The 25374-nt window shown below is 35.7% G+C and overlaps 1 protein-coding gene across 12 annotated transcripts in view; it reads left to right on the plus strand.

Annotated features, from left to right (window-relative positions):
- Positions 1–25374, plus strand: part of ERC1 (ELKS/RAB6-interacting/CAST family member 1) — a 294248-nt gene that overhangs the window by 167404 nt on the left and 101470 nt on the right. For 9 of the 12 annotated variants that reach the window (XM_035345700.1, XM_035345691.1, XM_035345719.1 and 6 more), the window contains 2 exons: positions 9517–9648; positions 22867–23027. In XM_035345700.1, coding sequence (XP_035201591.1) covers positions 9517–9648; positions 22867–23027 — 293 coding nt within the window. The remainder of the gene's footprint in view (positions 1–9516; positions 9649–22866; positions 23028–25374) is intronic. The other 3 variants (XM_035345735.1, XM_035345768.1, XM_035345778.1) reach the window with 1 other exon arrangement.

Consider the following 25374-nt stretch of genomic DNA (forward strand, 5'->3'; position numbering starts at 1 on the left):
AATTATAACTATTTTTCCTCTGAACTACTTCAGGCATTTAGAGAAACAGTAAAAATGTCATAAAAAAAAAACTGAGAATATCTCAGAATGTGAAGAATTTCCACTTTCTCATCCTTTTGGTTTTTATACCACTGAATTGCTGTGGCAATTTTTCTGCATGTTGTGGTGCTGTTGTCTGTTCAAATCATACTATGAGTGTAGCAGTGAAAATATGCCAACAAGAAGCTTTTCAAACATTTCATTTCAGTATTTTCAACTCATGATTTTCTGTTTATGTTAATATCTAAAATTCCAGTTTTCATCTTTTCCAGTATTGTGTTTTTATCTGCAGTATCTAACTGGTTTAGTGTTCCATACTTGCATATGAATTGACTATTGGCACGCACCTAAGTCATTTAATTCTTCTTCAGTCTTTCTTGACTATTCTTTTTTTAAAGATTCTGTTACTGTATCCAAGTCAGAAAGATGTACCAGTGAGCAGGAAACATCTTGGAATTCCACATCAAGATGAGGTCACACATAACTTTATCATGAAGATTATAGGCTGAAAATCATTCTTTAAAGGGTTTCTGGTTAGTAGCATAATTCACATTGACTTAGATGACCTTTGACCAGGATGCAGACAGAACAAAACTTAACTAAAAGTCATCATTTGCAATTTTCTCAGAAAAGAACATGAGAAATTCATTTTTAAATGTGCTGTTATGTTTTTCTCTTTTCTTTACTTAGTCATTTTAAAGTTGAAAACCTGTTTATTTTGGGACAGTATTAATCTTTATTGTTGAGTTACTAGCTATGTGTAAAACTGCCTGCATAATAAACAATAGGTTAAAGTACATGACAGATTTGTTTTTTTAAAATACATAAACATGTTCATTTCCTGTTTTCAAATGTATCCTTAGATTTTCATATGTGATTAAGCTGATCTGTGCAATTATTGGTAAAGAAGAAGAGAGAAGAAAAATAAGTTTTTAATATTTTAAGCAAATATTTCCCTAAATCAGTATATATGTTTGGTTAGCAGCTGAATTCAGCATGTACTGAGACAGATCTTTTCCTTGAAATTAACTTCATTTGGTGCATCTGGCATCCAGAGGGATTGCGGGTAGGCTGGGGTGTTGTGTTCCCAGATGGTGTGAGACCCACTGATGATTTAATTCTGACATGTGAAATGGTATTGATCATCTCTTGTTTGAAGCTGGGGAGGTAGGAGAAATCCTGCATGGGATGAAAATAATTACAGGTTTTTTACATGAAGTAAAATGAATAGTGGTTAGCATTTGCATCTCACTAGACTGTTAGTCCTATCCAGGGATTGATGGCTGCTTTAAAGGAAACAGTTCTGCAGTCAGAGCACAAATACAATAGCTGTTCTACTCTGATGAAAATCAAGAAAGGGGTATTAGAGACTAAAATGAATGTATGAGACAGGAGGTAACTTGCAGGAATTCCCTTCTAGCTTGAGAAAATGAGCGAGATTCAGTGGAATTAACTGCGGGCTAAACATTTCCTCAGTGGTGGTATCACTAGCATTTTTTGTCATATGTTCTTGTCATATGTTCAGCTATGAAAAAGAGAAGAGAGAAGCGTGCTCTTGTAGCTGGCTGTCCAAGCATGCTGCTTCTGCTGCTCTTTTCTGCTGAATAATTGAAAATGAGCAAAGAAAGGCAGGTTTTACAGCTACTGTGATATATTAGTACAATAATGATGACAGGACTGATGTCGTGAAGGAGAGTTCAGAGGAATAGAGGTATATCAAGGGAATAACTTATGGGTTCAAGCTTCTTATTAATAGTGCGGTTAGTTAAAACTGTCACTGTTTTTTGCTGTAATCTCATATGAATTTAGGTGCCTTGAGTCATAGTATTGATTTGTGTTTGAAGAAGAAATCTTTTTACATAGCATTTCCCCAATTAGCCTCTCACAGAAAAAAAATAAATAAAAATAAAATTAAAAAAATCTATTGCTTTTGCTCACTTCAGAACACTTTCACAGCTGTATTGTCAGCCTCAGATCTCATTCCAATAGTCAGTGCAGTGACCCACTATGGTTATAAAGAAGCGTAGTCTCTGTAGGTTTTAAAAAATACAAATGTAGTAATTTGCAACAGCTGAAGTAAATGTTAAAGCTGTTGGCACCCTACATGAGCTGCTAAATGGTAAACCTGGTTGTTAGTATTGGTGAGGTTCTTTAGTCTGTCTAGATTGTTGCTAATGAAAAGTGCATATACAAAATCAACATACCTGTCTGCTTACTATGTTTGGCACACCAAACTTGGAATAACAGGAAAGAAGTGTCAAAAGTGTGGTAGCTATCAGAAAGAGAAGTTGCCGGTGTCTCATAGATTTAATCTGTTATGCCTTTCCCTTTTAGGCCTCTCTGTGTAATGCTGTCTGCTGGGCCTTTTCTTCTCCTTCCTCTCCATCCTACCTCAAGTAGTGTATAAATAATCTAGATTGCAATGGAATTCCACTTCAGTTTCAGAGAGAGATGCTTGGAAGTACAGAGCTTTAAGGTGGACATAATTAAACTAATATTGAAATCAATATTAGTTTAAAATTAGTTCAAATTAGTTTAAAATTAGTTCAAAATTAGTTTATTAGATAATAAACTAATATTGATAAGATCTGTTCTTACTGTTACCCACAAGCTCTATGTATTTCAGATTGCTGCAGATGTTGAACAAAACTGCTGTATATATACTGGAAACACTTTTTGAAAATAACACGGCTGTGAATGGGAGCACATAAAATATCTTGGAAGAAAAATAATCTGACTGGCTGGCACCATTCACACATTTTGTGGACACGTAGTGCTCAGAAACATTTCTAGCCCCTTTCAGGAAATAATAGCAGTAGGTATGAGTTTTGCTAAGCACTTCATATGTGTTCAAGGAACAGACAATGTGAGAAGTTAAGTTTCTCTTAACTAAGTTTTTTTCCTTACAAAGCTTTCTTTTGATTACCTTTTTTTTTCCTACCTTTTGTTTCCCTTTCATTTAAAGTGGATCCATTAAGAGTAATATATATGTATCTGAGTATTATCTGTTGTGATGTGTCTTTACCATTGATATGTTTCTTGGCTTTAAATGATTTTTCTTCTTCTTCTTCCACATGAATGTGTTGTAGGGAACAATGTGTGCTTGTTTTGCCCTTACAATTGTACATGTGTTACATGCAGAACACTATTTACATCTTGATATACTTCAAAATTATTGCTTTCAGTATCTTTTAGTGTTAGTACCATTGTACAGCATTCTCACTTCTGTATTTGTTTTACTGCTTCTTTATGACCTAAATCTTTAAGAACAGAAATAAGTGCACGTAACTTCCAATAGATTAATTAGTTCCGTATCCATTTTCTTAACATGGAGAGGAGACTGTGGTGTGTTTCTTTTTTTACAGATGCCTAACACACCAGTCAGCTTCTACGTAAGTAATCTTGACACCCAATATGCTTCCCATCATAAACTTGTCATGATGTCTTACAGACATATTTTACCATCTACATATTTTTATTTTATTTTTTTCCTTAGTAGCCATGAGGACTTCCATAAGAGCCATGAGGTAGACAGTCATGAGGACTTTGTGCAGGGCAGAACAGATGTACGGCTGTTTTCATTATTGTGCATTTTATAAAATATGCTCAAGCACATAAGTTAATGATTTTCTTTCAAGTGATTGTCCGTACATGTAACACTTAAATTGTGCAATCATCCCATGTACAAGAGCAGATATTGTCAGCGGCATCTTTTATAGCTCTGCATCACTCTTCTGTGTCCTCTTGCTCTGTAGCAGTGATACCCAAAGGACAATGCTGTCCAAACACCACTCCATTTTTCTACTTTCTCTTTCAAAACAAAAAATCACAGGCCATTTCTCACAAACTGATGGTTTCCTTGGTTTTTCACAGTTAATTTTATTGCACTAATTCAATTATACTTATCATATGTCTGTTGGAAATAATTTTTCATCAATATTCTCTTTCTGCTAAAAATATATTTTTTGTTCTTTCTGCCACTGGTGATCCACAACTGTACATATGTTCTGGATGTATGTGTCTTCTCTTTTTTATTATGGTACTCTTAAGAGAATGTGTTCAACCCCTTCTGCTGTCCCTCATGTTTGTAAAGCTGTGGCTATCTTTATCACACTTCCCTCTCAACCACTAGTGGAATTAAATTCTTCTACTCCGATTTTTCTTCTTTTGTCTCCTAAAGTTATTTTTCTGCATTTATGCAACTTGTCAGGCTTGAATTCTAATCCACATGTCTTATTTGGCAGACATAATTTTTCAGTTGTTGACATATGTTGTCCTAGTGAATTGGTCATCATACATCGCAGTCTCTGATCTCACCAGTGATATAGAAACACTGGTTGAAGATCTCCTCATTGGCAGTTCTCTTCAGCTCTCAGACTTCTCCCTTCATTCAGGAACTCACGGTAATTATATATGCTGTTGCTATACTTCCAAATAAACCCTTTTTAGCTCACTTTGTGAGAGGCAGGGACTTGATAGGCATCTGTATGCAACACTGATACTAGCATTAGAACTTGTAGTTATCATTCTGTCAATTCCACTGTTAGCTCATGTCCAGAAATATATAAAGTACCAGCATCTCTGCTACATTGTTTTCAGAATCTTTAATATTGGGTCTGTGTTTATTTGTGGTTCATGAACATCTTAGAACAAAGCTATAAACTACCCTAGACGTATTTCCCTCTTTAGGAATTTACAAATCTTCTTTTATTCCACTCTTCAGGCATGTTTTTCTTCTTTTATTGCTATATTCTTCAGCAAATGATAATGAATACAGAGAAAGAAAGAATTCACTGTGGGCATCTCCTGCTTTGTATGTGTGGCACAAGGACCCCAAGTGCTCTTTTTGCACTCTTTTCTTATTCTATGATAAATACATTCAGATTATGTACTACAGTGTTCTGTCTTTCAGCATTTACCCAACATATATATGCTTGAAAACCTACTAAGTCAAAATTGTGTCTAATCAGTGTAAGAGAGATTTCTCCATTTGTGAGCAACATTTTTTCATGCTTTTCTTGTTCAGAGACTTTTAGAAGTAGTTTATCAACATGTGGAACCAAATGAAGGGAATGCACCATGTACACTTGAGCTTTAAAGTAACTGTGATTATTTGGTTCTGAAATCAAATGAGACTGTAATACCATCTTTTGGTACTACAGTATTGTATGTTCACTTAAAGCTTCAGGACCTTTTAAAAAAGGCCTGCAGGTTTTCATAAATATTTTCCAAAGAAAGGAACAGCAAAGATTCATTAACAAATTGATTTGTATTCATCAATTGCAAAATTCTGAAGTTCAGCCTTCTGATTTTGTCATCGCATCTTTCCTTCTGGGTTTGGCAGTGCAGTAGGGCAATCAGCGCTGCAGTACTGTGTTCTTCCTTTCTCATCTATGAAAGCACAAAAGGCAAAATGTGCATGATTACAGGTGTTACGCGTTTCTATGAGAAAGGTCTAGCCCTAACTAGGTGATTGGCTATTTCTAGAAATATTTTTAACAGTAAAAAGAAGCAGTTCATTGTTTTTGCAAACTGTTAACTTATCTTTCCCAAGAGTTAACTGGAGAAATCCATCTTAATTTCAATTCAAAGAGTTAAATTAAGCTATAAAGGCTTTTGTGAATCTAGTTCAAGACATGGTTACGAAGAAGTTTGCCAGGATACCTCAGATTTCATTGAACCTAAATGCCTTGGTGAAAACTTCCATCCTATTTCATGCATTTTCACAAAGCTTCATGGCAGATTACACATTACATGAATGCAGGAAAGATTAAAATGATACATTGTTTTAATATTCATCACTTGGACATCCTACCACTTCCTTCCTGAAGTGAAAGAAAAAGCCCAGAAATGTGTGTCAGTCACACCTACTTTTCCTTTCAGGCCTTAAGACAGACATGTATTGGAATGGGTTTTGATTACATATCAGCTACGGGATCATAGTAATTTGTAGCAAAAATGTGTATTGGAGCTGAACTCTTGGCAACCCCATAGTGTCCACTGGGTTTTTCATTTTCATTGAGGTGTTACCAATGAGCATAAAGGCAGAGCTATCTTCCCTGTCCTGGTTTAATTCCGTCTCTGTCATGGCCTCTCACATATATGGAACTTGGGAGCAGAGCTAAGGGAGAGTCACTGAGATACAGGGTAGGTAATATGTCTTGAAGAAGCCAGGTAGTCTACAGGTAAGTAACACTTGTTTTCTTTCTTTATAGTCACGTGTATAAACTTCATGAAAAGAGACTGCTATGATCTATCATTCTGCAATTTTATTAAATAAACTTGCCCACTTTGTCACGCTCTATTGTATATATGAAGCAACACAAGTTGTACTCTAATCCTCTACTTCAGAGAGTCAATCCATTTCACCATTGGGGTTACCTGCTTTAGCAGCATATGAAAAATCATGAGATGACAGTTATCTTTTTACTGCAATTATATCCTTTATTATCACAACCTTATCATCTGGATAGGGCGTATTTTTATCCTGTTCATGTTGAAAGGTTTCTGATCTCTGTTCCATTCTAAAACTGTTATTTTGTTCCTATTTGATAGGGTGGGGTGTTTTTTTGTTTGTTGTGTTGTCTTTTGTTTTTGAGTTTGCCAGAAAAAATTGTAGAATTAAAAATCAAATTCTTCTATTTCCATAGAAAACCCCCAATACAACTTAGTAGGTAATGGTAATTACAATTAGCCCAGTTCTTTCTCCAAATTTTAATGCTTGTAACAATAAGGATAAAATATTTAATGTAATTAAAAAGAGGAAAGCGGCAGCACAGGTTGAAGGTTAACATGAGTCTATCATGTTTTAGAGTTTAGAGCCAAACAGCTGGGAAAACATTGCTGGTACATTAAAAGGCAAATGCTAGTTTGGTTTTATTTACTTTTTCTCTATTTGGTTTGAAATAGCAGCTTGTATTAAAAATAAAAAATATCAAATACGGATTATTTAATCATGAAAAAAAAAAAAAAAAAGAGTAGGAAACAAAATAATTATTTAGAAGTCTTCTGAAATTATCCTGCACTTTTTGGAGTCCTTCGGGTGTCTGGCTAAGCAGCAGTCTTCTGTTCCACCCAGACATGGATGTCATTTTGTAAGGTGGGTAGACCTATTGTGGCACCAAAAACGTAAGCTCTCAGAGTTCTTTTGTTTATCTGAGATGGAAGGTGAACTTTTGTAACTAAACTTACCTTACTGGATGGGTAATTCGTATTAAACTGAAGTTTAAAATCATCACTTGTAAGCATTTTTTTCTAAGTTAACACTGTTGTCTTTTTTTTTTTTTTTTTTTTTAACTTGCAAATCTTGAGCCTACATGTACAAATTCACATATTATTTTTGGAAAAGTTGTTACATATGACTGCAGATTTTTCAGGTGCAGGTAATGTGGTACTGTCTTGAACAGTTTTGGTACCATCAATTACTCTTCCCCCTGTCCCTAAAGGATTCGTCTGTCTGAACAGAATGCTCTACTGTGTCAAATTATCCTCTTAAATGTTTGCCTGTAATGAAGAAAAGTGGGCACACAGTACACATTATAATGCTTTTTTTCTGCAATGTTATTTTAAAAGTTTCCATTTTACATGTAGCTTTTCAAATGAACCATTCCCACTTCAGTTGTTTGAAATGGAGAGATGCACTTTCACACTTCCTTGTATGTCCATGAATAATACATCAAGAAGCACAGTTGATATTTCTCATGGAATGCAGATTGGCAAGTAAATAGTTTTCATGTCTGGCACAGTTAGTATTCTGTGCTGAGTGTTTTGTAAACTTTTTTGAATCTTCAGTTAGGCTAATCGTAACCATGAAGCAGTTTTGGAAGACTTTATCAGTGTTTCAGAAGGATTCAAAAAGTATGAAAACATGCTCTGCAACTCTGATTTTTTGAAATGAAAGTCACTCCATTTGTTTCTTTAGAAATCAACAATTACTTGCCCTGTGATCCACTTTGGAAAGTAACCAACAGCAGAAAGCTTGTCCATCTGCAAAGTGTAACAAATTCTTCTGCCTTTGCTAGTGGTTGAATACTAGCCTTCCTCTACATAAGGGTAGGGATGCCAAGGGTCTTGCACTAGTCTGATACAAAGCTTTGCATCTCAGCTGAAAGGCTGTCTTCAAAAGTGATAGTCATGAGACTGCCAGAAGCGATGTTCATATGACAGTATCCCTGGTATCCAAAGTTCTAGGAAGCAGCAATTAAGGTATAAGGTTCATTCTTTAAACTCCAATGACTAATTTTAGTGTTATAAAGGTTGCTAAGTCTATTTCTTCCAAGCTAGTTGTCTTTTTTCCTTATTCTTTATATGGTGTGAAACACAGAGAGAGTGGAAAATTCTCTGTAAGGACAGAAGACTAAGGGGTAAATCTGGCAGAAAGTGAAATGCAAAAACCATAGAGAAAAATATTTCATTCCTCCACTGATGCTGAGATGGCTAAAAAACCTTTGTGTTAACTTAAACATGCATTAATATCTGATCTGAACCATATGATCTAAACTGATCTGCAAGATGAGAAATGCAGAAATCTTCTGTCAAGCTGCTCCTTTCTGATGGATTTGTTAAGCAGCCATGCTCCAAGACATTCACATATATCTGTCACGACAGCCTGCTCTGCAATCTTTTGTCCAAGCCACTACAGCAGAGGCAGGAGATAGATATTTTCTTATCAATGTTAAGATAAGGAGGGTCTCCTAAACAAATAAGAATGCCGTTTATTTTGTATATCGTTTTTCTAAGTTATTTTGTGTGTATAAACCAATTGAGCAGTATATTTTCTGAGGAGACTTACGGTTTTCTTCAGTGGTCTCCGTACGTAGGTTGGACTTCTAAACCTGCAACTGTGAAGATGCTCTTAATTGAAGGATGTATTTTAAGACAGTCTTGATACTTGGATCTCTGAGTTTCAAACTTCCCAGATGAACCCTTCATATTTCCTAGAGAATTATTAATTAAAAACTTCCTTAAAGACTTACGTGAACAATGGAAAACTCCGTTTGGTTATTGTTTGCTTTTCTCCCACTGAACCTGGAAATGGCAAATCGCAAGACTGCAGTGCTATGTTTCCTTTTGTACCATGCCTGCTGGTGAATGTGTGAGCAAATGGGCAATTCTGAGTGCCTGCTACCTTCCCACCAATTCTGGCTACTCTCCTTCTTTGGAACTCCATACTAATCTTTATTTACAAACAAACCTTATTTAGCTATGCTGCGTGATCTGACAAGACTGGTATGTCTGATGCAGAGGACAAACACTCCTGCATTGAGGACCTGCTTTGCTAGCTTTTTTCCTTCTCTTTACTGTGATCTTCCTCCTATTCTTGCATTCCTTCATCTTTCTTTCCCTTGTGTGAAGATAATTTGCCTGCAGATGCGCCTTGGTAGGGAGAAGCACATTTTGCTTGGCATAAAACTTGGTTGATTAAAAGGCTGTCATTCCAAACAAGTCTTCTTCACCTAGTCTCCCGTCATTTTCCAGGACAATCTACGTAAAAAGGATGATCGGATTGAAGAATTGGAAGAGGCACTCAGAGAAAGTGTTCAGATAACTGCAGAGCGGGAAATGGTGCTAGCACAAGAGGAGTCAGCCAGGATCAATGCTGAGAAACAGGTCTGCAATCTCATAAAGTCAACGATAGTTCTCTTAGGAAACTAACCAGACAGTAAAGTACTGTTTCCCCTGCTTTACTGTGAAACACAGATGGTTTTCTTTGATGATCAGCTATCTCTGTTCAAATACAGGGTAACTGAACCCATAAAGTTTGCAAAGCATTCATGATTTGTTTTTCCTAAGTAGTATTATTTGGAAAATAGAAATATAAGGTACACTGTGCTTTAAGATATTATTTTCTGTAATAATTCTTCTGACCAGTCTTGCCCATCATGTCTATCTTCCTATGTGTAAAGATGTTTACACTCACCGTGTTGTTAACTGAGCATATTTGAAGAAGCTTATTTTTATTAGCATGCTCATATGTACGGACCACAGCCTCATGTCATTTACAGTTGCACAGCTAATGACAGAGAGACAATTCTCTTGATTTAAGGAAAGAAAACACAGAGAAAATACACACTTGTGTGTTGAAGCCACAGGTGTAAATTTCTATGTATCAATTTATTCTTTGCCACTGCTTAGATAAAGTATCGTGTGTGTGTCAGATGTTTAACCTCCGTAAGCAGTCATTAAGAAACCACACCATATGTAGTGAATAAAATTTCTGTGAGATTTTGATAAAGCTTTTGAGTAGAATAAGCTGAATCTGGCATTCGTACCATGTGTTTTGTGAACCTCTTCATTGTTTTTCCACAGTTACACTGTTCCTCACTTGACCATAATTAGCAAACAAGGAGCATTTAGTCAGTTATATTGCAATGATTTTTTTCTGTTTGTTATTTAAATGAAAAAGATCTGACTAACTGCACTTTAAAACCATTAAATATTGTTTTTTTCAACATGTATTCTTACATCACATGCTTTCCAAATATGTTTGTATTTTAGTTAATAGTCCAAGTTTTCAGGAAGGAAGCAACTCTTTCACTTCAGGCTAGAGTTAAGCTCAACTGTTTGCTGGTAGAAATATTGAGGATAATTCTGGTTTCTATATCCTAAGATTCTGGATAACCTTATGGAGTTCACTTTGAAGAGTGCCATCTTTCTAAACTTTTTTTTTTTTTTTTTTAATTGTTATAGAAATGTTACCTTGGTAGTGAATAGGACATCAAAGAATAGATCTCCTTGTAAGAAAAATATGTATCCCACTAAGGAGCAAGTTCTATGCTGAGATGCAAATTAACCAAAATAGCATGCAATTTGTTACCTAGGATGTCATAATGTTTTAATTTCTTTGTTAGAGGACATTGACCATTGTATTCTTTGGGCACACAGAAGCCACATAGAATTCAACCTTTTGTGATGGCTATGCTATAGACACAAAAAAAGATGCATACGGTTTAGTGAGTTTATGAGAGAGTTTTGAAGAAGGTTGTAGGCTGATTTTATAGGTATTAGAAGTATATGAAGTTAGGGAAATAATTACAAAGGTAAATATAACTAGTAAATTTACAAAAATATAATTATGACGTTGGCTTGTAGTAGTGGCTGATTACAGGTCATCTCAGTATTTAAAGTGAAGGGTGGGTGAAGTACAGTTTGTAGATGATGAGTAACTTATATTTGATTCCCTAGCAAAGAAGCATGCTACCAAGATTAACAATAAAAGCTGCAGCCAAGTTTACTGCACAAATTGTCCCAATCTGCGCAAGACTTTTTGCAGATTCGGACACAAAAGAAACCCCACCAAAGAATTATAGCAATATAGTGCAATTGGAAAACACATATTAGAGATATTCCATAAAAGAAGTTCTGCAAGTTTTTCAAAATAACCTTTGTACAAGGATGTTTGAGTCAAAGATATCAAGATTAACAAAAATGTGAAATCTGTTGTTTCCTGGATTAAAAGAAATGAAGTAATGAGGAATGTTTCAGTCATGGGATGGAAAGGAGGGACTCATTTTTAAACTGTTAGCATGAGCTCCTTATGGATGTCTGTCCACTGTGAGCTGTTAGCAGAAGGTTTATTGTGGAGAAGAGATAAGTCTGGGTTAGTAAAACAGGAAACTGTTATAGAAGAGAAATTTTATTTATACTTGAGACATCCTAAAACTAAAATACAGAAAAATAATAGTGCTTAGGGAATATCCACAAATTTCAGTTTTGGCAGCACAGAAACTTTTCAAAGAATTCACCAGCAAAGCCTGATGAGAGGCAAACAATGAGGTCAGATGGTCAGAGCTTGGAGAAAAGGGGTAAATAGATTGGTAAATAGATTGGATGGGTCTACAGTGTGAAAGATGAGGCAAGGCAGTGAACTGTGCAGCCTGAGGGTCGATAATCCATGAGGACCACTGAGAGGCTGTGAGGACAAGAAGGGAGCCAGAAGAAGTAAGACTTGTGGGAAAAGATTGGTAGAATATGGTGGGCAATAGCATCGTAAACAGGAAAGGAATTTGGATGAAGCACTTAGGATGGAAGTGAGGAGGAAGAAGGGTGGCTTGAAAGTAGTGTGATCAGAAGAGGAAAAACTCTAGTCCATACCAGTACTGATTATGACAGCTGTGTCTTACTCCAGCAGAACTAAACCACCAGCTGTGACACATTGTACTTTATAGAACTTGACCAACAAGGCAGCACAAAGGAAAAGTAACCAGTGTCCTGTTCCAGTCAGCATCAGGAGAGCTGATGGCAAGTGGCTGTTTTTCACCTCAAAAATGAGGAAGAAACTTTCCTTCAAATATTTTTCATTTCTTCAATAACTTAGGAGAACGCTTTCTTTGTTTTATGTTCTGGTGAGGTTTTTTTGTTTGTTTGTTTGTTTTTGTAGAATTGTGAAAAACTCTTAGCTTTACAGATTTTACAAAGGCAAGGCTTTGTTTTGTGTAGGATATTAATCTTTGATCTCTACAAATGATAACAATAGGTTAGAAACATTCTTAGACCAAATATGGATGGTGTGCGAGTTTGAAATTTTAATATTGTCCAAAATGATTATAATTTTCTTTTAATTGCATGCTTTTTCTTTCCTCTCTTCTGTTTATCTTGTTTTCTACCATTCTGCTACTTCACTGCCTGTCTGAAGCTGTTTAATGAATCAGTGCATGAGGTCAACCATTTTGGCTTTAAGTGGTTCAAGGTATGAGGACATCTCATCTGTGTGTACCTCTACCCCAATATTTCATGTTGTTCTTGTAGTCCTGTGTTGTGTAATCCTACCCTCCATCATCTTATGATATGTGGTTTCCTGCTATTTTACAGGTTTCACATTTGAAATACACTGCACGTGAAGCTACTCAGGATTTCATGGTCCTCAGATACCTATTTCAGACTAAAACCTTGCTCTTTTTAATCCAGTGTTTGAGAATATCCTGCCCATGTGTGTGAAGGGTTAGGGTTAAGCGTGTTAACACACAGTTTATATTTGGCCAGATTTCTTCAACAACTTCATTTCCAGTATATTCAGCTGTTTTTGTTGCCTCACATGTTGAATCCTGTATGTAAAGATTACTGTAAATTACTTATAGCTATAGACTGTGCCTGATCCTATTAGTTCAATCCTTTAGGCTGAAGTCTGAAGGTATATGGGTACATAGACACCTTTTTTTTTTTTTTTTTTTTTTTTAAATAGTCTCCATAAGATTGCAGTAGGAGGCAAGAATTTATCGTATATATATCATCTTAATCATAATCAGCACCATTCCCAGAACAATGCTTGGAATGTGTTTCTTCATGAAAAAATAAGGCTTTTTTTGTGCAATAAAGTAAAACAGAAGTTCAGATTTTATAATTCAGTGACAATAATAGGTAGTGTCAGGTCCTTGGCTCAAGGAACACAATATTACAATAACTTGCATTTTGATCCTTAATTACTGGAGGGCATAGTTCACAAATACAGGAAATTAGCAGTTGTACTAATCTGAGATGCTTGTGCCCTCCCTCTCTTTGCTCACTTTTATCCCCATGTTTCAGTGACCATCCCTTCAGTTTTACCAGCCTGAGTCTTGCTGGGGCCATGTTGTGAAATGGAGGAATGACCTGATTCATTAGAAATTATCTTATATTTTAGAATGAGTTTTTTTTTCACGTGGACCGATTTGCTAATCTCATTCATGGATCCCCACACAGAACAGAAGCATACCTGAGGAGGCATTGAATTGTGGGAGCAGGAAACAGAAATGGAGCCAGGAATTACTTAGTATTATTTTTACCAAAATTGTATTAGTGTTATTGCCAAAAATGTTTTTTGCCAAAAGGTGTTATTGTGGCCTTTACAGTAGGCTGATATTTCTAAGAGTTTGATTGTGTACTACTTGACCATCACATTTTATCCTCTATCCTATTTTATTTCCTTAAAATTTGAAAAGCAATAGTTTCAAAGTTTTCAGTAGTATCTCTGCTGGTAATAGTTAACTCTGGTCTCTCATGAATATCAAATCCTGCTTAAGTGCTATCTCACTCTATACAGTGTCAGCTAACATCCAACTCCGTACCCTAAAAGATTATGGCAAATAAACACATGAAAGACTAGCCATTGCTTGTTCTTTGCTTTCTTCTTCAAGTAGTTACTTAAATAGAAATTGCTGAGTTAGCAGTCTGATTTTGACACCTTCCATCAACGTTTTTTGAAGTTACAGTTCTCAGTGGGAAATTTTAACTTAGGTTAAGTATATAAACTATAGCTATAAATAGATTTATCTGTGGTCATACACTGTCTCTTTTTATCCTGCACATGGCAGGTTTCTCTGCCTAGCCTTCCGAATTTGCATCTATTTCTTAGGAAAAATAAATATGGAATTGGTTAATAAGTCAGTCATCTAGAACTTCCTTCCCAGTTCTTTCCTTTTTCCCCACCTCCTGTTCATCAGGATTTCCCTATTGTAAGTACAGGGTCTGCAGAGGTTTGAATATACAGTTCAGCCTCCAAGAGGCTTTTCTGTTGTATCCATAAGTTTCTATACAAAAAGTCTACCCAAGTTTTGGACGATACCTCTCATTTGCACTTGCCATCAGACCACCATTCTGATCCTGTTTAAACTTCCTAACATATACTGCTTTAACTGTTTTTCTTGTAAGAATAGAAAATACATTTACAACATAATTATTATGTATTGGACCCTAACATTCAGCACTGACTATAATCAAGTATCTTCTAAAAATGCAAAATAAATTTAACCATATCTCCTTTTTGCTGTGCTGTTCTGTTACTAGAATAGATCTAAAATATTTTCTAAAATATGTTTAATGTTGGAGTTATTTCTCAGCCCGAATTCTCACACATTAGTTACTTCCTATAGGTCTCTGTAAGTGGGAAATATAAAGTGGAATTTCTCACGAGCTACTTACCTACAGCTGTTTTCTAAGCACAGTAGAAATGTCAGAATCTTGTCTCCTCTATAACAGATGCTGGATAGTTTGCTTTTAACTAATGTTTTTGGCTGTTCTTCTCTCTCTCTCTTATTGAGAAGTTTGATAAACTTGATTGAAGATCAAGGCAGTTATCCAAGCTATGGTCTGGGGCTGAAGCTTCTGGAGCCTGATTGCTTCCCATTGATTTCTCTAAGCAGTCTACACTCTATTTGGCTGAACTCTTGAATATTTTCTGCAAAACTCCTTTCTATAGCAGTCTGCCAAACTCAGTCTGGTTTGTGAGAGTATGTATATACATACACATACAAAGTAATATGTGTATTTAATTCATATTAAGTTAAAATTTGTACTAAAAAGTTAGGTTTGATTTTCCTCTACTGTTATAAATGGTTTTTAGAACTTTTTAACAGAATGGTTAGCCTGAAGTCTTGCCATTGTTTTTCAAGGTCTAGAATGTTTTCATTCTTTTGTCTGATTCTTTTTCTTTGGTTAGAGGAAGTATTTTGGATATGTAAGGTGCACTGTGTCCATGGTAATGAAGCTGGTGGCAGTCATTTTTAGAAGTGATGTTTCTCCCTAAACTTACTTCCTCCTCCCAGAGTAATTCTATGGATTGTGTAGCCTTTTTTTCTACATAGTATTTTATTTGCTCTGGCTCAAGAAAAAAAATCAAAGTCTTGAGTTGCCTTTAAGTCTGCTTTGAAAGAGAAAGTCATGCAGATTTTTACAGTAATGCTCACTTGGAATTGTAGGACTGGAGCAAATGCTTGCTTTAATATTTGCTTAAAGCTAGTCCTGTAACTTTTCCAATTGGAATTTCTTTTCCATGTTCCATTTACGATCTTACACTTGCATCTGAAGTCGCAATTTAATACAATAATGTGTAGATTAAAGCATTAGAAGAAATCATAAGACTTGTATATTAAATCTATAAATTAGAAAAACACTTTTTTGTGACAACTAATTTTTCACCAAAATACTTTAAATGGAAGAAAAGAAATGGTATTCATTTCTAGACCATTCTCCTATACAGAAAAACACAAAAGAGTGACAGAGAGAGATTTGAGGTTAATTTAATTGAGGATTCTTTCTGAAACATTTCCTATTGACGCAAAAGCTTCCAGACATTGCTGTACTGCTGTCTATCATCAGATTCCTTCAAAGCCTTCAATGAATTTCAGCCTTAGTTCAGTTGGCTCAGAACAGCGGGATTACTTTTTAGTTGCTGTGGCTAGATTCTGATCTTTGTTTTCTATTAACTACAATGCTAAAGATTTGCTTCCTCAAGTTAGCAGAGGTGGAAACTTTCCTGTGCTTGCCAATGAGACTGTACTTCTTCAGTTAAACTTTAGCCATATGTTTAACCTTCATGTAAATGCATGTGCTTTCACATAATAACTGTTCATGATCCTTAACATCTTCTGGGAAGAGTGTTGAAGTTGAATGGTGAATTAGCATACCATTTTTCACTACATGTAGTGAGTTAATATATCATCCCAGAATTTTTCTCTTTGGAGAATCAATCTGTAACTATATAAGTTGACAATCTGTGCTGTGTAGCACAGCATTAAATATTTACTTTGAATATTATTCGGGTATGTCTAAATTTCAGTCTGCCACGGTGACATACCCCAGTTAATGTGGAACTATCTAAAATGCAACGAAATGAAAGTCAGTGTGGTTTGCAGACTCCTTGTGAGCTTAGATCCTTTGGTAATAAGTCTGAGCTGAAAGGCTTCCTTTGGCCCAATTACTACTACTACCTGAGCAGCGATCACAGATGTACCCTAAGAAAGGTCAAGTTATTTTGAAGATGCCTTCGTTTAGAGCTGTGCTTGCAGTATCATGAATTAGCCACTTTTCTGAAGAGGTTGTTTGGATTAACAAATTGTGCTAAATTTGTATGTGCAAAATTCTGCAGAAAATGCTAAGTGTGCTGAATTCTACTTTGTCTACCTCAGTAGTGATTTTTAAATGGTAGTAGTGTAGTAATTTTTAAATCCAATTTTTGGTAAGATTGTTATCTTTCAAAGTAGTGATTGCTGCTCTGTTCTCAAGGGACTGGAGAACTTAATTGCTAGTCACAAAGATGAACACAAGACAGTTTAATATGACTGTAGATCCACATAAAATAAAATTGGTCAGCTTTCTTTGGTATGGTTGCAAGGGTTAAAAAGCATAGTGAATATACTTCATCAGATAAAGGTTCTAGCTCAGGAAAATGTAAAATACAATTTTATCCTATTATAGTCTTCAGATGATGGAGACTGCAACAGGCTTCTGTACTTAACAGAAATCTGAATTCAGTCTTTCACTTTTTTTTTTTTTTCCTGGTGTGACTCATTTTTGTGTGTGTGTGTTAAGCAGAGAGGATTATTGCTTCCTTCTCAAGAGCTCTTGCCCCAGCAGCCGGCCATTGCTTATTTATATGGCTTACAGCCCTCATTTAGGAGATACAACTGTCAAAGCTACCTCCAAACATCATAACAGGACACAGCTGTGACTTCTTCAGTCCTAATGTCTAAGCTCAGGAGACATTTCTCTCTTCCAGACATCTGTGAGCTTTGATTCCTTCATACCAAGAGCAGAAGGCTCTCAGAATATGAGCAAAAATCACTCCTGATGGTACTCAAGTAACATATTCCTTGACAAAGACTCCTGTGTTTCTGTTTCTGTGGGTACTACAGGAGTGACTTCATAATGTCAGATATCTTCTGGTCAGTCTGACTATTAGTCTTCATTGCCTAGAGTCATCAGTGACTCAAAGACTTAAGAAGGGTACACGTTAATGTAAAGAAACACAGTTCATCTCTAAAAATCTTGTTGTATATATAGTTTATCCCTAAAATGACTGCTATATATTAATCAGAAACCTTGCCTTGTCTCAGAACTGATAATCCAGCAGCCAGTTTCTCAGTTTTGACACCAACTCCCCTCTTTATTGTGAAAAAAACAAAACTGTTCTCAGTACATGCAGTCTGCCACAGCCCTGTAATACTAGACACAGTTGACTTTGGCAAAAGGGGTGCTGCAAATCTGGCATCCTCTGGGATGGAGGAAAATGCGATATACAGAAACACTGTAACTGTTGCACAACATTCTGCTATGTTTATTTCCCAGTTTCTTTAGGGAGGATCTCAGCTAAGGAATTCCAACATTAAAAAAAAAAAAAAAAATTCACTTGTCTGTGTAGGATGTCATGGTAGTTTGTTAACAATGACCATGCAGAACAAGTGGACCATGTACAGTGTAGGGAAGAACATTCTCTTTACTTGATGTTCACCTTAGGATATCCTTAGAGTACTCGCAGTTACAGAATAAAAGCGGAGGTAAAGCATCTTAACCTCACATATGTGCTTCAAAAGGATTAGTGCCAATGTGACAACATTGTCATGACAGAGAAGCCAGTAGCTGTGCCCGCTTTCTCTGTACACCTTCCAGAATATGCGTGTTCATGCAGTGGTAGTAAGAGGGGCTTGATGCAGAGCCAGAGCTGTGCATGTGGTAGGGTCAGAGCCATTCTGCTCCATACCATTCTGCTGCCAGTGTGGCAGAGCTTTCAACAGGTCTTTCAGTTAACGGCTGTCATTAACATACAAACCAGAAATAACATTCTAATTTTACTGAAAACTAAGATTTCTCCTTTTACTGCTTACTTATTTCTCTCATTCTCCTCTTGATATTTTAGCTCTCAAAAAAGCCATACCCATCAGCTGTCTCAATAGCTATAAGAATTTGAAAGTTGTTTCCTCGATTCAGAATAGCCAAGAATTTAGTTAAGTGTCTTGGTTATGGTCTTTAGGAGTACCTAAAGCCACCCTACTGCTTTAACAAAAATGGGGCTGTGATGAAACCATAATTCATTTCCTTCTTATTTGGTGTAAAGGTTTATTAGCTCGTGATTTAAGCAAACCATCTGGTCCTGCTGGCAATCCAGGTTATGTCAGACTCAATGCATTCTCCCTGTAATATGTTACTTGAGGCAGTTAAATTACATACTTAAGTCCCAAGTCTGGCCTGTGCTTTTTCCATGTCTTAACATCTGTTCTGGGAAAATTTTCTGGTATCCAAACAAGTTTACATGGAGCCAGAACTTTGTCTTTGTCTTTCTTTGCATGTCTGTTTCTTTCTCTTCTCTCTGTCCTGCAGCCTAATCAGTTCAGCTCAGTAAAAGATAATGCAGAAATTTGCAGTCCCTTTATCATTTCATTAATGTACACAGTGAAATGAAAAATAGCTTAAAAACTCAGGATCTGAAAAAAAGTTGGAGAGAGTCCTCTGAGACACTGAGTGGAACTTTATGAGAAATGTTAATTGTTTTTTTCAGGACTTGTAGTATTCTTACTACTGACTTGTAATTTCAAGACCTTTTATTTTGGTGGCCTAATTCATTTTGGACAGAAGTACAGATTTCTAGTACATTTTGTCTTGTAATACTAATCCATTGTTTATCCAAGAAAGGCCTATGTTCAGAAAGCCAATAATTTTAAATATGTAAGTTAGCTTCCTGAGGTGGTTTTAAAAACAAGAGTTTTTAAAATCTCTAGTGATTGATTTATACAATGCTCACTGAAAATAAATTGTTCCTACTGGTGCGTGTATCTTTGTTTTCTAAAATTCCATCTTTTTGTGTTCTTCCTGGAACTTTTGAGATACATTAATGAACATAAACAGCTATCCCATAACCCACAGTTCCTGTATGTATACTGAAAGAAATACATTTTTTTTCCTTAAGTCAGAAAAATGAAAATGTATTTTTTTTTTAGTAGTTAGACATTAAACTCTAAGTTTCCCACATATCACTGCATCTGAGGTACCGTATCTCCAGTTTAGGAGTATGCATGGTTCGTAGTCTAAATAGTCAAGTCCCTTTGTCATGTCCTTTGAGACCTTTCATTTAAAAAGTCTTCTTCACTTGATCATAAAAGTATTCAAATATTTGATCAGAAGAAAAAAAAAAAGAATAAGGAAAGAAATATAGCAAGAGTAACAGCTTGGACCATCTGCATGACTGAAACCCCATATACATTTGAACTATGGATTCTTTCGTGTGATTATACTATCATTTGAGCACAGAGAGAAGAGGAGTGAGAGTATGCTCTTAACACATTCTGAAACAGAAACTTTTTAGGCATAGGGCACAAGCTTTCCTTGAGTTAAATTGAAAACGTCAACAGCATGTCTCAGAAAACTGGTTATTGGCAAACACTTTCTTTGTTATTTAATTAGATGCTCTCAGGGAAAAAAAAATCAAGGGTAGATTTAAAGTTTCTTGTATAGGCTAAATTAGACATCTATTGCAGGGAAGTTGCTTCCAGTGACTATTTCTGTATAATTTCTCACAGGACTGCTTACAGGGACATATAAACAGATCTGCACTAAGATTCATAACTTGCCACATAAAAAGTTTTGTTTTTCTATAAGTTTAATGGAAATTCTGCCATGGAATATCTATAGCTTGATGAATTCAAACAATGAAGTCTTTATTGTAAATACAGACATTACTACTTCAGTGAATTTTGTCCTTAGTAAGTAGCATGACAAATGATGCCTTCTAGACAGAATGGAAGGTAATGACAGTTCAGTGAGCAAAGTTGTTGGTGCCACGTGAAAGCTACTCACATTTTGTCTATTCCCAATATATGATTAGATCAATTTTATGTTAACATTCACAAACAGGATAACACCTTAGAATGAAAAAGTTACCAAATGGAGTGATTAGAAAAAGAATATAATACCCACAGTAGTCACTACTCCAATTAATATAAGCCTTTGCTTCAGAGTTTGATCTTGCCACCCAGTAGTGACTGCCTTGGCCTAGCTGTTGGCCTCCAGCCTCATTGTGTCTTAGTAGCACAGAGCTGTTATGCTACAGATCTGCATCATGCAAATGGATCCTTTGGTGTTAGTATCACAAATTTGGATGACTGGGAATGGAATGACAGATGGCAGAAATCTTTCAAACTTCATTATGGAAAAGTTGTTGCTTCAAAGATTGTTTTATCTTGGCAACTGACAGATTGACACAAACCTTTTAGATTGTTGCAGTTGGCTGGGGACTTGTTTATTTGAGGTTGCTTTTTGTTAAAAGCAGAGGATTTCATAGATGCCATGCCTCTTCTCTCCTTGATTTAAAGGAAAATGTTTATGTAGATAATTCTGATCCAGCCATAGGAAGTAGAAGTTGATACAGTAGTACATCTTCACTTGCCCAGCATTTTGCTATTTTTCTCTTTCTATGTATCAGTTTTCTTCCCAGAAGTACTTTTGCTATTCATTGTTTCTGCAGTTTTTCTTTACATTCTTTTCTAACTTTTCCCCATTTCTTTCTATGGAGCTTTCTCTTTGTTTATTTTAAAAATTGACAGAGGTTCTGGTCTTGTTTTGCACATGAACAAGACAGAAAAACTTAGTTATTTTATGCATGCTAGCCAGTTTTGACTATGCATCACTGAAATTCCTCTTCAGTCTGCTGATTGCTAGATGAAGTATTGGCTGTACATTTTGAATAGTTTTTGATAATCACATTTCTTAAATTTTTCTTAATTTTCTGGGCACAATAATTTCTATTTTCAGCTGCAGTTTAGCAGAAGTAGATAGGCATTTTGCCTTAAGCAATATATGTCTATGCTAGATTTTATGAATATTCTAATTCTAAATTACAGTGTTTTGCTTTATCATTGATTGAGGATGATTATTGATGTTTGTCCTGAGCCAATAGCTCTGCCTTTTGGAGTATTTGATTTATTAAAGCAAGCAGTGGTATATTCCACACCTTACATCCTCTAGTACCTGTATAGTGAGTGATGCTCCCAACTCATTGTAAAAACATGTAAGTAGAAATTGAGCTTAATATAATTTCAGTAATTCACTTCTAGGTTGAAGCACAAATTGATTGTTGTCTGGGGATATGCAGTACAATGCTGTAATGTCGTACTAAATTTACACAAATGTTTGATCGTGTGCAATAGTAACATCTGAGTTTCTCACATTTGAAGCACATTATAAAAATATTTATGAGTGATTGGTTGTGATAGATAAAATCTATAAGGATGATGTTGGTGAAAGAAATCTCTGTGCCATCTAACATTACTATAAAATTATTGTTAAAATATCCAGTTTTTTTATACTTCAGAGCTATACTTAAGCATTCATTGTGGTTTTACATGTTAAAGTGATGAACTGTAGCTGTGAGAAAACCTGCTCCTAGTACAGAACAAAATACAACTAGATTCATCTGTGCAGTATCTATTCTAAAACTTACAATTATGGTAATTGTGAACCTTTCCCATTTTGTAATAACCCGGAGAGAAGAGCATTGTTCTTTACCTGTCTGCTATCAGCAGCTCTTTCAATGTCATTTATGTTGCTAAATTACAGAACGTGGTTATAAGCATTGTTCAACAGATATTTTGAGGGAAGTATCCCTACATACATCTGCTTGGTAACCCTCTCCTTACTTCAGAAACATTCTTAAATTTATTCTTAAAATACATACGTAGCTTTTTAGGGGTTACTTACAGAGAACATTTTCAGAATATTATCCATGTGTTCTGTTTAATACCTAGCAATTTTCTGTGCTAACTTAATTCATATAGATCATCTATATATCCTTGTGGTACATTTTCTAAAATAGAAATATTGAAGAGTTGAAGATTTGTAATACGGTATTGTAATGGTAATGTTCCAGTCACCAGAGCATAATAAGCCACAGAATATAATGCTGCCTCCATCAAGTGTAGATGTAGTTTACACAGTGCTAGATGATGCTTCTTCTGGTCTACAGTATTATGCAGTGTACATGCATTGGTAACCTTGGAATCTGATTTAGTTGTGACCGTTAGTAAGTTCCAGTTGATCACGTTGTACTATTTTTCTCCCTTCCTGCCTTCCTCAAAAATGTTTTAGGTAGAAGAGCTGATGATGGCCATGGAGAAGGTTAAGCAGGAGCTGGAGTCTATGAAAGCAAAATTGTCCTCTACTCAACAGTCTTTGGCTGAGAAGGAAACCCATTTGACCAACCTACGAGCAGAAAGAAGAAAACATTTGGAGGAAGTCCTGGAGATGAAGTAAGTGTTTCTTACCATTATTTGTAAGCATGTTTTATTGATATTTCTAAATTCTTCTCTGATCCCCAGTGACCTAAAGACAAGCATTGTACAAATATGCCTCTGTAGGCAGTTATCTGTATAATCAGTCAAGTCTTCAGAAGTGACTTCTGACCAGGGATTATCTACATTACTTTCATACTTCCGTTGGGGCTCAAAACCACATCTTCCTTCTGAACATCCGCAGTAGAAAGCTATTATCTGCACAATGTCATCTTCAATGTTCCTAAACAATTGTTGGGACCCAATTATTTTAAGTCTTACAGATGTGCTATCTTGTCTAGAGTGGCCTATGATCTACTTAAAGAGAAGACAAAAATCAGTGTAACAAATGATAAAAAGGAAGGAGGGATGAGACAAACATAATGTCAGATAGTTGCAATGCTGAAATGATACTGCAGATGTCTAGTCTGCTAAAGTGGTTTTCAGACTTGTGGATGATTCATTAGTACTTGAACTGAGACTGAATTTCTCTATCAGACTTCTCTTGTCATCTTTACATAAGGAGACCTGAATCAAACCAAGCTTTGAGTTGGGGAAAACTGAGGAATTAGACTTCTAAGGCTTAAGTACTTCCTAATTTCTGACTGTGCATTATAGATGAATAGTTATCCTTAGTTTAGGGAGACATGAATCCATTTAGTGCAATGATGGATAGTGCTGCCAGCAGTTCATTAGAAACACTTTCAGTTGTTTAGCCAGCCCTGAAGAGAAGGAACATTTTTATTGGCAGGACCAGCAGTGGTTCCTCCACTGTGGTTTTTGTGAGCCATTATTTATTTATTTAGCTTTCTATACCAACCTCTTTTCTTTTTTTTTATTTTCTTTTTTTTTCTATTTTTGCCTTTTTTCTTTCCTTTTTCCTTTCATTTTTTCTTTCCTTTTTTTCTTTTTTTTTCCCTTTTCCCTTTTTTTTCCTTTTTTTTTTCTTGGATAGAAAAACAGCTGTTACAAAATGGAAAGAGAGGTGGCTTAGATCTTGAAACTCTAACTTCAGTGCTCTGCAAAGTGGGCCAAGCTTCTTCAGCATCATATTCAACTACTACAGTCTGATCTAGACCTGGCATAGGGACATTGGAAGACTGCAGTACTTACAAGCCACACTTATTTTTAATAAAAAAGTTTTATTGAGCTATAAATTTGACTGGCTTGAGAGCTGGTGTACTGGGGGATGGGAAGAATAGCTCTTAAGGTGATGTGGGAATCCAAAGCAACTGGAGGTATATCCCATATCCAATCACTTGGCAGTACTTTCTTCTGCCAAACTGCTCTGCCAAACCTTCTCATTAAAATGTAAATGTATTGTATAGTATATCCTGAAATGTATTTCAAATTGTGTAGCTCTAGCGCTTTCAATATAACTACTCACTTCTTTTAAATGATGACCTCTCTTAGCTAAGTAAGTTATTGTTGGAAAGCTATTGTACTGAAATTTAGTATTGGGAACTGCATAAACTGGTAGATCCATTGTACCTCAGAAGGAAGAAGAAGAACACTGGAGAGAATGGTAATGCTGTCAGCACATGGACGGAAAGATGGAAAAAACATTACATTTCTACAGTTAACTAGCTAAACATGTTTTAGACATAGCTGATCTGTCTTAAAGTTCTATAAAGCTGCCAAATGCATCCAAACTTCAAAAACTCATTCTCACTGAGAGGCTCTGTTGCAAACAAGTCTCTAGTGAGGACTCCCAGTCAATTAAATATCTTATGTTTATATACAGGAACCTCAGCATATTCTTTGTTGCCACATTTTCCCAGTCTATGCCTCTTTTGAAAAATACTCTTCTCAACTGTTTTCCAGTTTTGCAGAAGTTTCTAATGTTGACAAAATGTTTTCTACTGTCTCAATTAAAAAATAACAGCAATCGAATGATTAGCCAGTTTTGTGAAGCATTTGAGCAGATTTTGATATCCTTAACAGAAAACAATAGTTGCTGTACGTCTACTGTTCATGATTACCATAAAGCAATATTGTTGCCCAAGTTTTAGGGCACACTTCAGTGGAAAAGTTTCAGATACTCAAATGCAGCTCTAAATAAATCTGCAATTTGTTAGAGGTGTAAGTTTAATAGCCTGGGCCCTACAGTCAACTAATGAGGTAGGGGAGAATGAGAGGAATATACAAGAAAAATAGCTTAGGATATGCTGCTTTAGGAGATTCTAGATGTGGACTGAAAGAAAGTGTTAAAGCAGCAAGATTACTCCAGAAAGCTACCTTGGGCTTGTGATAGGAAGTTGTTAGGTATTATGTTAGTGATAATATATATTAAAAATAGCATTTCTTAGAGTACAGCTTGTGTTTA

The sequence above is a fragment of the Oxyura jamaicensis genome, chromosome 1 (genome assembly GCF_011077185.1).
Source record: "Oxyura jamaicensis isolate SHBP4307 breed ruddy duck chromosome 1, BPBGC_Ojam_1.0, whole genome shotgun sequence".
Lineage (NCBI taxonomy): Eukaryota > Metazoa > Chordata > Aves > Anseriformes > Anatidae > Oxyura > Oxyura jamaicensis.